The 14,073-nt window shown below is 33.4% G+C and overlaps 1 protein-coding gene across 1 annotated transcript in view; it reads right to left on the bottom strand.

Moving 5' to 3' along the window:
• LOC126888405 (neurobeachin) overlaps positions 1 to 14,073 on the bottom strand; it is a 2,163,879-nt gene that overhangs the window by 1,071,200 nt on the left and 1,078,606 nt on the right. Inside the window, exon 2 of the mRNA XM_050656648.1 lies at positions 8,527 to 8,631. Coding sequence (XP_050512605.1) covers positions 8,527 to 8,631 — 105 coding nt within the window. The remainder of the gene's footprint in view (positions 1 to 8,526; positions 8,632 to 14,073) is intronic.

Raw genomic sequence — 14,073 nt, 5'->3', positions numbered from 1 at the left:
CATGCCTGAAACCGAATCTCGGAAGTTTGGATATGCTGACGACTGGACCCTTGCAACAAGCCACCAATCTTTAGAAACTACAGAAATCACTCTCACGAATGACTTATCCATCCTCAGCGAATACCTTAAGAAATGGAGACTACAGCCAAGTACTACAAAAACTGAAGTATCAGCTTTTCATCTAAACAACAAGTTGGCAAACAGAGAATTGCGAGTGTATTTTAATAACAAGCTGTTAAAACACAATAAATACCCGAAATACCGTGGGGTTACTCTAGACAGAACGCTCACATTCAGAGAACACCTGACGAAAACAGCAGCAAAATTGAAAACACGCAACAATATAATACAGAAACTCTGCGGCACTACATGGGGGTCCACAGCATCAACATTAAGATCCTCTGCTCTTGGCCTGATATATCCGGTGGCAGAATACTGTGCTCCAGTGTGGCTAAATAGCAGGCATACCCACCTGGTCGACACCCAACTAAACCGTACTATGCGTATGATAACAGGCACAATTAAGCCCACCCCTACAATGTGGCTACCTACCCTTAGTAATATAGCACCACCCAACCTACGCCGCGAACATGCATTGGTTAAAGAATATAACAAAATAATGGACAGTCGCCAGCTTCTAGTCCACAACGACATCCCCGATATTCTTGGAAACCGTCTCCGATCCAGGTTACCCCCTCTACAATCTGCTCAAGCGCTGCAGCAATCCAACTTTGACTTAAATACCCGATGGAGAGAAGATTGGGAAAGTAGGACAGATCCGCATTACCATAGTCTACCGGACATCATAGGGAAACCTGGCGAATTTGAACGTCCCCGTAAGATTTGGGCAGCCCTTAATCGAATTCGAACAAACTGTGGAAGATGCGCCGACTCCCTCCACAGATGGGGTAAACTCCCCTCGCCTTCTTGTGACTGCGGCGCTGCAAGACAGACGATCAGTCACATTGTTCAGGACTGCCCACGCAGAGCATACACAGGCGACCCTATAGACTTTGTAATGGCAACCGAAGGGTCAATCGAATATATAAAAAAATTGGACATCTGTTTGTGATGCATTGTATAATGCATAAATCTAAATATATTCTGTGATAGACTTATGCCATACGCTAAATAAAATAAATAAATAAATTGTATATCCAATTTTTTTTTCTCCATAATTTTTACCTAATGTTATTTAAGATTTAGAAACGTTATAATAATTAGTTTTAAGTCCTTATTGTAATTAATTATTGTATAACCAATATTGTTTGTGTCAATGGCCATTGCTGGCGAGACACATAAATTTAATGAACTATTTTAAATGGGAAATAAGCCACAATTTTACCAAAAAAAAAATGAATTTATTTAAATTTATTTACATAAATTTAAATAAAAAAAAATATGAACAATTTACACTGTCTGGAACGTATCGTATAAGACACCTCTTTGTAAAATCAGGTTTTTCGGAAACTACGTTACGTGCTGGAAACGATTCGTGCATGATAATATGCCGCGACCTTAACATTTATTTTTCTAAGGTTATACAGGGTGAGTGGGGAGGAACGCTCCAAACTTTATGACTGTTTAACATACGTAAAAATAATCAAAAATAACTCATATGTTGTTATTCGATTTTCATTTGTTTCCGATATACGGGGTGTCAAAATTTTTATTACAAATTGACGATTTATTTATTGCTCTAAAACCAGTTGAGGTGTGCAAATGAAATTTGGTGGGTTTTAAGACATAGTTATTGCGCATGTTTTGACACACAATTAAGAATTTTATATTCACCATTGGCGCGCGTACGGGTAATAGGCTGAAATTTTTAGAAGATAAAAATGGTACGCCACTGAAATATTTCAAATTAAAAATCTTTCTTGAATTTTTCTTTCAATTTGTGACAAAAAATCTATCTTCCTTTTTTTTCATGCGACGCTTAGTTTTCATGCAAAAAATAAAACATCTTAACGCTTACAAAGTTTTCGGCGAAGTTTCTATATGAATGTGTAGAAACTTATTTACATTTTTGTTATACATTTGTATATAGGGTGAGGCAGATAAAGGGCCTATTAGAAATATCTCGAGAACTAAAGACAATTGAATTATGAAAATTGGAATAGGGGGGTTTTGAAGACTGATCTATTTAATGAAAATATTTTCATCTATTTGGTACTTCCGGTTATACCGGAAGTTGCTTATAACTTCGTTTTTTTTTAAATGGGACACCCTGTATATTTTTACACTTTTGGATTCTCCTCGATTTCTTCTTTCTTAAAATATAAGGTTTTGTAATAATATACAGGGTAGGTTAAAAGATAATTACGTTTTCTTATTAATTTCGTAGCAATATTCCCACCCTGTAGGATTGTAGTAGTTTGACATAATAAACTCTATTTATGTTCAAATGATTTTTAATATAGTCTACTATTGTTAACAATTATTAGTGTAGCTAAATTTTTAATTTTAGTATACAGGGTGGGTCGAAACTCGGAATGAGTATTTTCTGAGTTTTCTTAAATGGAATACCCTATATTTTAGTATTGTAATGAAATGATATTTCATGGTACTTTTTACTTCTTAAGCATTCCCTATACCTAACTGCTTTAGTTTGTGCTTAATTGTTAATCGCACCAACAATCTTAACTTCGATGGTATTTTGATACCTCAACCACTATTGGCAATTTTAAGTATCAGTATAGATTAATATGTATTTATTTCCAAAAAATTATTTGTGACTGAATATTTTCACGGCCAACCTAATACAATTTCACCTATTTTGTGTTGCAATTAATGTTTGGCTTTATTCACCAATTACTCACAAATTAAAGAAGTTAGGTATAGGGAATGCTTAAGAAATTAAAAAGTACCATAAAATAACATTTCATTACAATACTAAAATACAGGGTGTTCCATTTAAGAAAACTCAGAAAATACTCATTCCGAGTTTCGACCAACCCTGTATACTAAAATGAAAAGTTTAACTTTACCAATAACTCTTAACAATAGTAAACTATATTAAAAATCATTTGAACATTAATAGAGTTTATTATACCAATCTACTACAATCCTACAGGGTGTTAATGTTACTACGAAATTAATAAGAAAACGTAATTATCTTATAACCTACCCTGTATAATATTAAAAAACCTTATATTTTAAGAAAGAAGAAATCGAGAAGAATCAAAAAATGTAAAAATATACAGGGTGTCCCATTAAAAAAAACGAAGTTACAATCAACTTCCGGTATAACCGGAAGTAGCAAAGAGAAGAAAATATTTTCATTAAATAGTTCATACCTCAAAACCCCTGTATTCCAATTTTCAAGATTGTCTTAGCTTTAGTTTTTGAGATATTTCTAATAGGCCCTTTATCTGCCTCACCCTGTATAGTCCATTAAAATGTTACATTTAGGTTGCATTTCTTAGAGGAGCCAATTTTATTTTTTTAATGTGTAGGGGGGTTCAGTAGAAGCTTAAGTTCAAGTTTTTGGGGTCGCCACCCTTGTCCCCCGGTCGCCATATTGGAAAAAGGGGTGCAAATGGCTTTCGCGCTGTATCTTCTAAACTAGCAATCCTACAGAAAATTTAATTACACATAAATGTAGCAAATTAAATTTTCTACAATTTTATTTTTATTACTTTTTATCGTCAAGCGACCAACAACAAAGTTATAAATAAAAATATGAGAAAATTTTGTAAGAAGTTTCCTTTTGGAGGTTATAACTTTTTTTCCGTTCATTTCACAATAAAATAACATCATAGCGATTTTGTAGAGGATTTTTCAATGAAGAATTTTCGCTATAACGTTGTTTAATTTTATTTATTATCTAGGTTTTACAACGCTCCAATCTTGACCAGATTCTCGAATTCTCATAGGAATACAATAAAAAAAAATACTTTTCTATCTATATTAGTCGAGCGGCAGCAATCGTTATGCCTACCACGAAAATCAAATTTAAAGTGAATGACCAATTTTGGTCTATTTTTATGTTTTCGAGGTCGCCGAATCCGAATATGAAGTTTATTTTTATCTAGATTTGGTGGAACATGTTCAAAAATCAAATTTTATACAAAAATGCCGAAAATCAATTTTGATGATTTTTCAAATTTACCTCGCTGTATCTTTGGTCCCTGTAAATATTTCCTTTTGAAAATTTTACTGTGGAATCTTTGAAGAATGTAGATAAGAATGGAATTCGCACTAAATATTTAAACACATTAAAAAAGGGGTTGTTGGTTTTTAAACATTTTGTCATCATATTTCGTCAGTTTCATATTTACTTAAAAAAGTTGAGTGACAAACTTTTTAGTTTATAATGCTAACCAACACAACAGTAAAATATAATTCATGTAGAAGTTTTTTGGAAAATTTTAAGTCAAAATATACAACAGGAAAAAAGTTATATTACTTCATAAACAAGCGGCACTCCCAAAAAAAACGCTTATATCTCGAGATCTTGACCACGGTGTGGTGAATGACTAATTTTGATCATACTTTATGATTTTGATATCAAAAATTCGTTTTTTGCTCTTCTTAAGAACATTGCAATATGCGGTTGCGTTATTATTCTTCTGAACCGGCGAATTTGTCCTCAAACAACTTCTTGGGCCTTTTCTATATATGCTTAGAGTTACAAGTTTTATAGTGGGAAGAAAGGTCAAAAAGAGATTAATAATAGCATAGGAATGTTAAAATCATAATAAATTGTATGAATAAAAAATATATATAGATAGAAAAGTAAGCCTAACTTTTGTTATTATTATATCCCTATGAGCATTCGAGAATCTGGTCAAGTTTGGAGCGCTGTAAAACCTATATAAATAAAAAGAATTACACAACTTTATAGTGAAAATTGTTGGCTGAAAAACCCTCTACAAAATTGCTATAATGTTATTTTATTTTAAAATCAACTGAAAAAAAGTTATAACCTCCAAAAGGAAACTTCTTAAAATTTTTTTACATATTTTTGTTTATATCTTTTTTGTTGGTCACTTGACGATAAAAAGTAATACAAATAAAATTGTAGAAAATTTAATTTTCTACATTTTATGTTTAATTCGATTTAACGTAGGGTTGGTAGTTTACGAGATATAGCGCCAAACCCCTTTGCACACCATTTCCAAGATGGCGGCCGGGGGACAAGGGTGGCGACCCCAAAAACTTGAACTTAAGCTTCTACTGATCCCCCCTATACATTAAAGAAATAAAATTGACTCCTCTAACAAATGACAGGTACGGCTTAAAAAATGTAACATTTTAATGGAGTAATAATCTTACTACTAACTTGTATTGTAATCACTCAATATCCACTGATAACCTTTCATGATTGACGTGGCTTTGTATAAATAAAAACATAAGTAACCCATATAACTATTTAAGTTTGACATGATAACATAATTAGAGAAACAGCCCGGTGCAAACATAATATAATAAACTGTCATGTTTTGTTTATTGAGAAACATCCCTCCATAAATTTAAGTAAATCAATAGATTCACTCAGACAGAAATGATAAGTTCAAAACTCTACGTCAATATATGTTTAAGAAACCCTCCTCAAACCTTAATCCGATATTATGGATTTCGGTGTTTGCGGTCAGAAAGTGGAAATGTTTGACTAAGAAATAGCTACTGCAGCATTTATACGTAACAGGGTGCTATTTGATATTGTTAGCTTGATTATTATCGATAAATATATACTACCAAGGCGTGTTTGTCGTGTAAACAAAGGGATGGTTACTGGATGTGGTTAAAGAGTAAGAAAATTGAATACGGCTTTCATCCACAAAGAAGTGCTCAATTCCGGCATTGTTTAGAAATCTTAAGAGAAGATGACTTTGATTCTTAAAATTAACTTTTTATTTTACAACACTTTTAGTTAGGTGTGTAAAAATTTTTTCCACCTACCTCTACCGAAAGTATACTTTTCCGGACCTGATTGTAGGGAGCAAAGTTGTATTTTTCCTCCCTAAGGAGGAAAATATTTTTCCTCCCTAGGGAGGAAAAGTAAAAGTGACGTCATAGTATTCCATTCATGAAATATAATTTATTGACGCCCTGTACAATATCTATTTTCTATTACGTAAGTATCTATATACATTTTAACGTTTATTTAAAAACACTAACGTTTATTTAAAAACACTAAAAAAAAGGGAGGTAAAGTGCCTTTTCCTCCCTTGAATGATTACTGCCCTCCGCTACGCGTCGGGCAGTAAACTTCATTCTCGAGAGGAAAAGTAGCACTTTCCTCCCTTGTTATACAAATAGCTATTTCCACCTACCTCTACCGAAAGTATACTTTTCCGGTCCTGATTGTAGGGAGCAAAGTCGTACTTTTCCTCCCTAGGGAGGAAAATATTTTTCCTCCCTAGGGAGGAAAAGTAAAAGTGACGTCATGGTATTTCATTCATGAAATATAACTTATTGACGCCCTGTACAATATCTACTTTCTATTACGTAAGTATTTATACATTTCAACGTTTATTTAAAAACACTCTGTATTTTGCAGAATGGTAAACAACAGTAAATTGTTATTCTGATTTAACAATGTTTACATTAATAATTTGACTTATATTTGACAGTTGACAGTTATATTGTACCTACTTGTTAGTTTTAGTTTTAATAAATTTTGTTGGTTAGTTACATAAATAAATTAAGTAAAAATGAAAAAATTACTTGTTATTTGAGGAAGGTGGAAAAACCATATGTATAACATGGGAGTAAACTGCCTTTTCCTCCCTTGAATGATTACTGCCCTCCGCTACGCGTCGGGCAGTAAACTTCATTCTCAGGAGGAAAAGTAGCACTTTCCTCCCTTGTTATACAAATAGCCATTATAGCGGTTAAAAACTTTGACAGCTTTTCTTGTAAGATATAAGCTTTCCGTTAAAATATAGAAAATCTCAAAGAAAATACGGCATTGAAAAATATTTTATTGTTGTTTAACTGACCGAAAGCTGTAGAGAAATAGTTGTAACTAAAGAGCTAAACTTCTTCTTGATGTTCTTCTCCGTGACGAATGTTGACGACATAATGTCAATCTTTATGTTATCTGCATCAGCGCAGTTGTTGTTTTTGTGTTCAACCAGGTTCTGAGGTTCTTTAACCAGGATGTGCTTCTGTACAGCATAATAAGAGTAATCCATATAGATTTAATTTTTAAAAAGTCTTAAACAAATATTATTTACATGTATTGTTTACATTACGTAAATGGGTGACATTTTTTGCAATGTAGGCCACTCATTTTGAAAACACTGAAGTCAGCAATTATGTTACTATTAGGAATTCATGGTCACATTCAGGTGTAGTCAATCATAACAAAACAATTACGATTTATTTATAGATACGGAGAAAGTAAAGAAGAGATTATTCATTATTCAGATATCGACGTGGTTAGATCAGAGACGTTGTCCACCAACTAGTTATCGTTGTATTTAGTGTTCTAAATAAATATATTCTGGTAAATAGTGTTTTAACAAATAACTGGGCATGTCTGGATTCATTTCGAATAATGTATCCGAAGTATTGTAACTTTCGAGATTTGATAATGGCCAGTATCGGTTCTTCTTCATTTTTCTGAGTACCTCTTCTGTGACAAATATTCTTTCAGAGTAGAGATAGAAGATTAGAGGACATACGATACAGCCCTGTCCCACTCCACGTATGATTTTCACATATTCGGTGTGTTCATCTTCAACTTTAAGATAGGTTTGATTCAAGTAAAGGTTTCTAATTATTTTCAGATCTTGGTTGTTAATTCCTGCTTCTGTTAGTATTTTCATTATCTTAGCATGCTGTACTCGATCAAATGCTTTCTTTTAATTAACCAGAGGTGCACATATGATAGAAGATCTTCTTCTTATACTTGTTGTAGATCTGCTGATCTGTTAATTCCGACGTTGAATTATTTCTTGAGAGGTAGACTGCCAGCTATCTTTCCATCTTTTTGGTGGTATAACCAGTGGACGCTTGCCACCTGGTTTTCCTTCTAGCGCAATTTTAGGTAGTCTCTGCTCCTCCATTCTTTTTACATGATTAAACCTTCCTCTTCGTCTTTGTCTACCCCATCTGACTACATCTTGCACGCCACATTGTTCGCTGATGATGTTTTTTCGTATTCTATCCCTTCTTGTCTTCCCCGCTACTGCTCGTAGTGTCTTCATTTCGGCTATTCGTAGCATGCTTTTGGTTTTATGGTTGTCTTCTCTTGATTCAATGCCATAGGTCATAACAGGTCTGATGCAAGTTTTATAAATTTTAACTTTGCTGTCCATTCTCATATATGGGTTATTCCAGACCACATCTCTCAAACATCCGGACATGACTGCGGCCTTATTTATTTGTCCTCTTAGATCTCTGGCTGGGTCATGATAACTTGATAAGTCTACAGCTAGATATTTGAACTGGTTTAGCTGTTCTATAGGTTTCCCCTATAGAAGATAATATGTTCATATCGGGTTAGCAGGAATGCAATAACTTATATTTTATTACTTAACAAAAGTTTTGGATTAGATTCAAAGCACTTACCTGTAGATTTGGAGGGCAATGGTCGAGTAATTCTAGCATATGTCTAATGTTCTGAGCATCTTGAATGACGAAGTTAAGTTCCATATCGAATTCGCCACCAACCAGCTGAAACAAAACACTTAATATAGAAACTCAGTAACCAAAAAGAACAGATGTTTCAAAATAGCTTTTAGTATAGATGTACATGTATCATTACACACAGGGAAAGACATAAATTACTTGACTAGTAAGCCTTTGGAGATCTAATATCAAAATACTGAGATAGCCTTCTACTACAGTCTTGTTATCAAAAATCAAAACAGAAATCAGAATAGCAAAGGAAGATTTTTATAAAAGAAAATGTGAAGAAATAGAGCAATTGCAGGCAAAACATGATATTTTTAATGTACATAAAAAAAGTGAAAGGACTTGCAGGTACACAAAAACGTAAGCAGCCAAATATCCTGTATAATGTCAACGGAAACATAATAACAGAACTAGAAGAACAGTTGAAGACATGGAAAAACTATGTTGAAGAACTCTTTGCAGATGATAGACAACAATCTGAACTAAATAACATACAAGGAGACGAAGGTCCAGAAATAACGGAAGAGGAAGTAATGTACGCACTATAAAGAATGAAAAACGGTGAAGCCCCAGGTCCAGATAAAATACCAACGGAAATCCTTAAACTGATAGAAGAAGACTCGATCAACATTTTAGTTGAACTTTTCAATAGCATTTATACATCAGGAAAAATACCACAAGAATGACTTTTATCTACCTTTGTTATTATACCAAAAAAGATGAATGCCAAACAATGTAGTGATTACCGTACAATCATTTTGATGAGCCATGTACTGAAAATATTCCTGAAAATTATACACACTAGAGTACACAGAAAACTGGAAATGGACATCAATGATACCCAGTTTGGATTCCGAAATGGACTCGGAACAAGAGAGGTGTTGTTTGCACTGAACGTTATGTCTCGAAGATGTCTTGACATAAATCAACATGTATTCATGTGTTTCATAGATTATAACAAGGCCTTTGATAAAGTGCGGCATGATCATCTAATCAGACTCCTGGCAGAAAAGAATTTAGATAAACGAGACATCCGACTAATAGCCAATATGTACTACAATCAGAAAGCAGTAGTGAGAGTAGAGAATAATACCACTGAAGAAATTAAAATAAAGCGAGGTGTGAGACAAGGGTGTATACTGTCACCAACCCTGTTTAATCTCTATTCCGAAGACGTAATGAATAGAACACTCTCTGAGCAATCCATAGGTATTAAAATAAATGGTGTTAGATTAAACAATCTGAGATTTGTCGACGACACCGTTCTGATCACAGAAACACTTGAAGAGCTACAGACATTGGTGAATAAGATAGCAGACTGCAGCGAAGAATATGGACTATCTTTGAACATAAAGAAAACTAAATTTATGGTAATATCGAAATCAACACGAAATGTCCAAAATCTATATTTACACAATAAAATTATCGATCGAGTTAGCAAATACAAATATTTAGGCACTTTAATAAATGAAGACGACGATAGCTCAGCAGAAATCAAAATAAGAATAGAAAAAGCCAGATCCATATTCACTAAAATGAAGAGAGTGTTCTGTGGAAGAGATTTGAGCCTTGAAATGAAACTTCGCCTGATGAGATGTTACGTACTTTTTGTGCTGTTCTACGGAATGAAGTCATGGACGCTGAAAAAGATTGATACCAAAAAATTAGAGGCATTTGAACTATGGATATATCGCAGAATCTTGAGAATATCATGAACGGAGAGAGTCACAAACGTCGAGGTCTTGAGAAGAATGAATAAAGAAAAGGAAGTCATATTTACGATCAAAAAACGAAAACTGCAATACTTGGGACACATTACAAGAGGCGAAAGATATGAACTGCTTCGAATAATTATGCAGGGGAGGATAGCAAGAAAAAGGTCCATAGGAAGAAGACGAAACTCCTGGATAAAGAATCTACTGAAATGGCATAGCTATAGCAACAACGGATTGTTTCGGTCAGCAGTTTCGAAAATACGTATAGCCCTGATGATCGCCAACCTTCGGAACGAAGATGGCACTTGAAGAAGAAGAAGATAGCCTTGTACTACCAATAGTTCCGTTGAACTATGGGTAGTAGAAGGAAATGTAGACGGCTCAAGACCAAGAGGGAAATGAAGACGACGGGCAGATCTGATAAAGACCCTGGTGGGGCAATCCTTACATAAAGCCGTCCATATGACACAGGATCGCAGTCAATGGAGACAGCAAGCTAACAATATTTAGAGTGGCATCACCACGACAAGGGCTCAAGGAAAGAGAAATAACTTAATAACACTGGACGTGAGCCTATTTGTCTAAATAAAAACCAAACATGAATATAATGGTAAACATAATTACAGGAAAATCCATCTTAATCAAATACGTTACCTCATTAATCATCTATATTACTCAATCAAATCCTGTTCAGACAATATCGATGGTAGACCGCAATATATTTGATTTAATATTCTCTGTGATTGCAGACTATATGGTAATGACGAAACATAGAGATAATATCGCCAGAAACAAAAATCTTGTGTACGTACTATCCCTTGGTTAGTGATACTCGTAATAAAGTTAACATTATACCGAGTGATCGAGAAATTAGCGAACATTTTAGACAAATCAGAAATAACGAAAGAGCAATGAATAGCGAAGATATTAATAATTACATAAATGAATGTTAAACGAGTATTTTTAACAGTTGTGAAAATAAGTTTGTAAATTTCTTATTATTTGATTAGCACTACACTACATTTATTGTAGTGCTCTGGGGCGAACCTGGGGCCTCAGGAGACTGAGACCCTGGAAGCCCTAAAGATGACGTCAGATAGCACGTCGAAAGCTCGGCCCAGAGTCAATCGACGCGGTTCAACCAGGAAACCTGGTGAGTTTAATTTTAATATTAAACGCTTTTATTTAGTTCAATCGTTTGCGTCAAATCTTTAGACGTCTGCCTAATTTGACTGCCTTTTCTTCAATGCAAATGAATGCAATTTTGCAGACATATTCATTCGCGGGAACAATACACGAATAGTCAATCAAAAATTTTTTTTTGTGTTTATGAATTGTTTAAAATGCTTAAATTCTCTTGTTTTTTACAATGTAGAAACTTAAAACTTTTACAGATTGTAGCTAATTATATGAACTATACATAACTTCACTTTTTACGTTAATTGTTTACGTTATGCTTCATACATAAACAATACAATTTATCCAGTTTCTGTCCGTTTTTATCCAGTTTTCAGCGAAAAAAAGTTATGGCACCGCAGAGAGACGAATGCTGTTGACGCATGGTTCGACTGTTGACTACGCTGTCGTGAACTTGGGCCCGAAAGTGTTTGCGTAAGGACAGGCTTAAAAGCCTGCATTGAGCCTGCAAAGCTTACGTTGCATTGAGCCGAGTGCGATCATTAAGGTACGTATCCATACACAAGGGTGAACCCCGCTCGGTGTAGCTGCTCAAATGGATACAGCATGCGCTCCCCTACTAGGCTATTGATTATGTTCAAAATAAGAGAGCTAAAAGGAACTACAACGTTAACGGGATTTTATTGTCTCATATAGTCAATGGACCTCTATATTTGAAAAACCGCGGAGTGCTACCATTTAAATGGGTGCGTTTTTGAGAAATGGGTGAATTAGTCCCTAGGCACAGGGTGACTTAGGGCGAGTGCTATGCACTTTTGGTACAAAGACGTCTACAGGAAAATTGTTCCAGGTTAAATTTACTATCGAAATATTACATTTTAAAGTCAATAATATTTTTATTTACAAAAATATATTCAAAAGAAAAGCAAAAACAACACGAAAGAAAGCAATTTTCTTTTTTGCCCCATAACTTTTTTCCACGGGGATATAGGTATAGACATTGCTTCAGCAAAAAATAACTTACATTCTTTCTCTTTAAAATGACGTTTAGTAGAAGTCTCTAGGATTTATATTTTCCGAAATAGAATTTTTCGCTCACAGCATTTTGGGCCATTTTCCCCATTATTTCGCAAACATTGTTCTGTAACTTTTTTTACGCATTTCTAGGTATATGCAATGGTACATTTATTAGAAGAGGAGTCAATTACCTTTAAAATGGTCTGTTGTATAAGGTTGCTTGACTATTTTGAAGCAAGTTCTGCTTTTTCAAGGTTTTATACTTTTAATGATTTTTGATATTTTTTATGATTATTTTTTAAATATCTCATTATGACTTTTTTTCTTGTACATTTAGAGATATACCATGTATAATAGAAAACAGCATATTTTCTTTACTTTAAAATGGTGTATTCCAAAAAAATCTAGGACTATTTTTAAACAAGATATCCGAAGGATATCCAAAAGTATCCGTAATTTGAAAAAATTTTAAATATTTTTATTTTTTTTTCAATTAGAAGAATATAATTGCATATTCTAATATAATTTTTAATTCCAAATAATTTTTCTTAATAACACTTTTCGATATTGTGAAATATAAAGGTACTTTACTCCTGAGAAAATTCATATTTTTTAACATACCTCGTACACTATTAATAAAATTTTATATCTGATGATTGCATTTTAGGTTTCAGACTAGGCAGAGCATTTTTTAAGGAATAACTTTTTTTCATAAAATTAATACTAAAAAAGTTTTCCATATGGTTCCAACTATTGCATGTGTATATGTCACACTTTGAAAAAGCATATCTTGTTTAAAAATAGTCCTAGAATTTTTTACAGTACACCATTTTAAAATAAAGAAAATGAGCTTTCCTTTTTTATTACACAATGTATATACCCAAATATACAATAAAAAAGGTTATAATGAGAAATTTAAAAATAATCGTGATATATATCAAAAATCATTAAAAGTATAAAATTTTGAAAAACCATATCTTGCTTAAATATAGCCATACGACCTTCTACGATAGAACATTTTAAAGGTAATTGACTTCTCTTTCTACTAAATGTACCATTGCGTACACCTAGAAATGCGTAAGAACAATGTTTGCGAAGTAACAAGGAAAATATCCCAAAATCTCTGTGAGTGGCGAAATTTGAAAAATCATATTTTGGAAATTATAAATCACAGGGACTTCTACCAAACGCCATTTTAAAGAGGAAGGATGGAAGTTTTTGAAGTTATACTTCTTTAGGCGCGATGAAGAGTAAAATTTCATAATACTGCGTGCATGCGCACACAGACAGTATGCCGTTTAGTTGCTGAATCTTTCAAGTTATGTATAAATATATCAGTGCAAGAAAAGGTGTGAAAAGAATATATTAGTGTTTTTTTAGTAAATGTATTATTTATTATAATTTTTGTGTCTTTGGATTTGTCTTCCTCGGGAATAAGATATTTTATAATAATAATAGTAAGTATATTTAAAGTATTTTTGTATTAAATTTGTCAGTATGTATGAGAAATATTGTAACCTGTCAAAGCAAAAGGGATATAGCTCAGTGGTAGAGAGTGTGAGCGGAGATCAAGAGGTCCCGGGTTCAAATTCCGGACGATTCATATTTTTTT

The sequence above is a fragment of the Diabrotica virgifera genome, chromosome 7 (assembly GCF_917563875.1).
Source record: "Diabrotica virgifera virgifera chromosome 7, PGI_DIABVI_V3a".
Classification (NCBI taxonomy): Eukaryota; Metazoa; Arthropoda; class Insecta; order Coleoptera; family Chrysomelidae; genus Diabrotica; species Diabrotica virgifera.
Note: the sequence above shows the minus strand (reverse complement) of the source record. Positions and strands in the feature narration are given on the sequence as shown.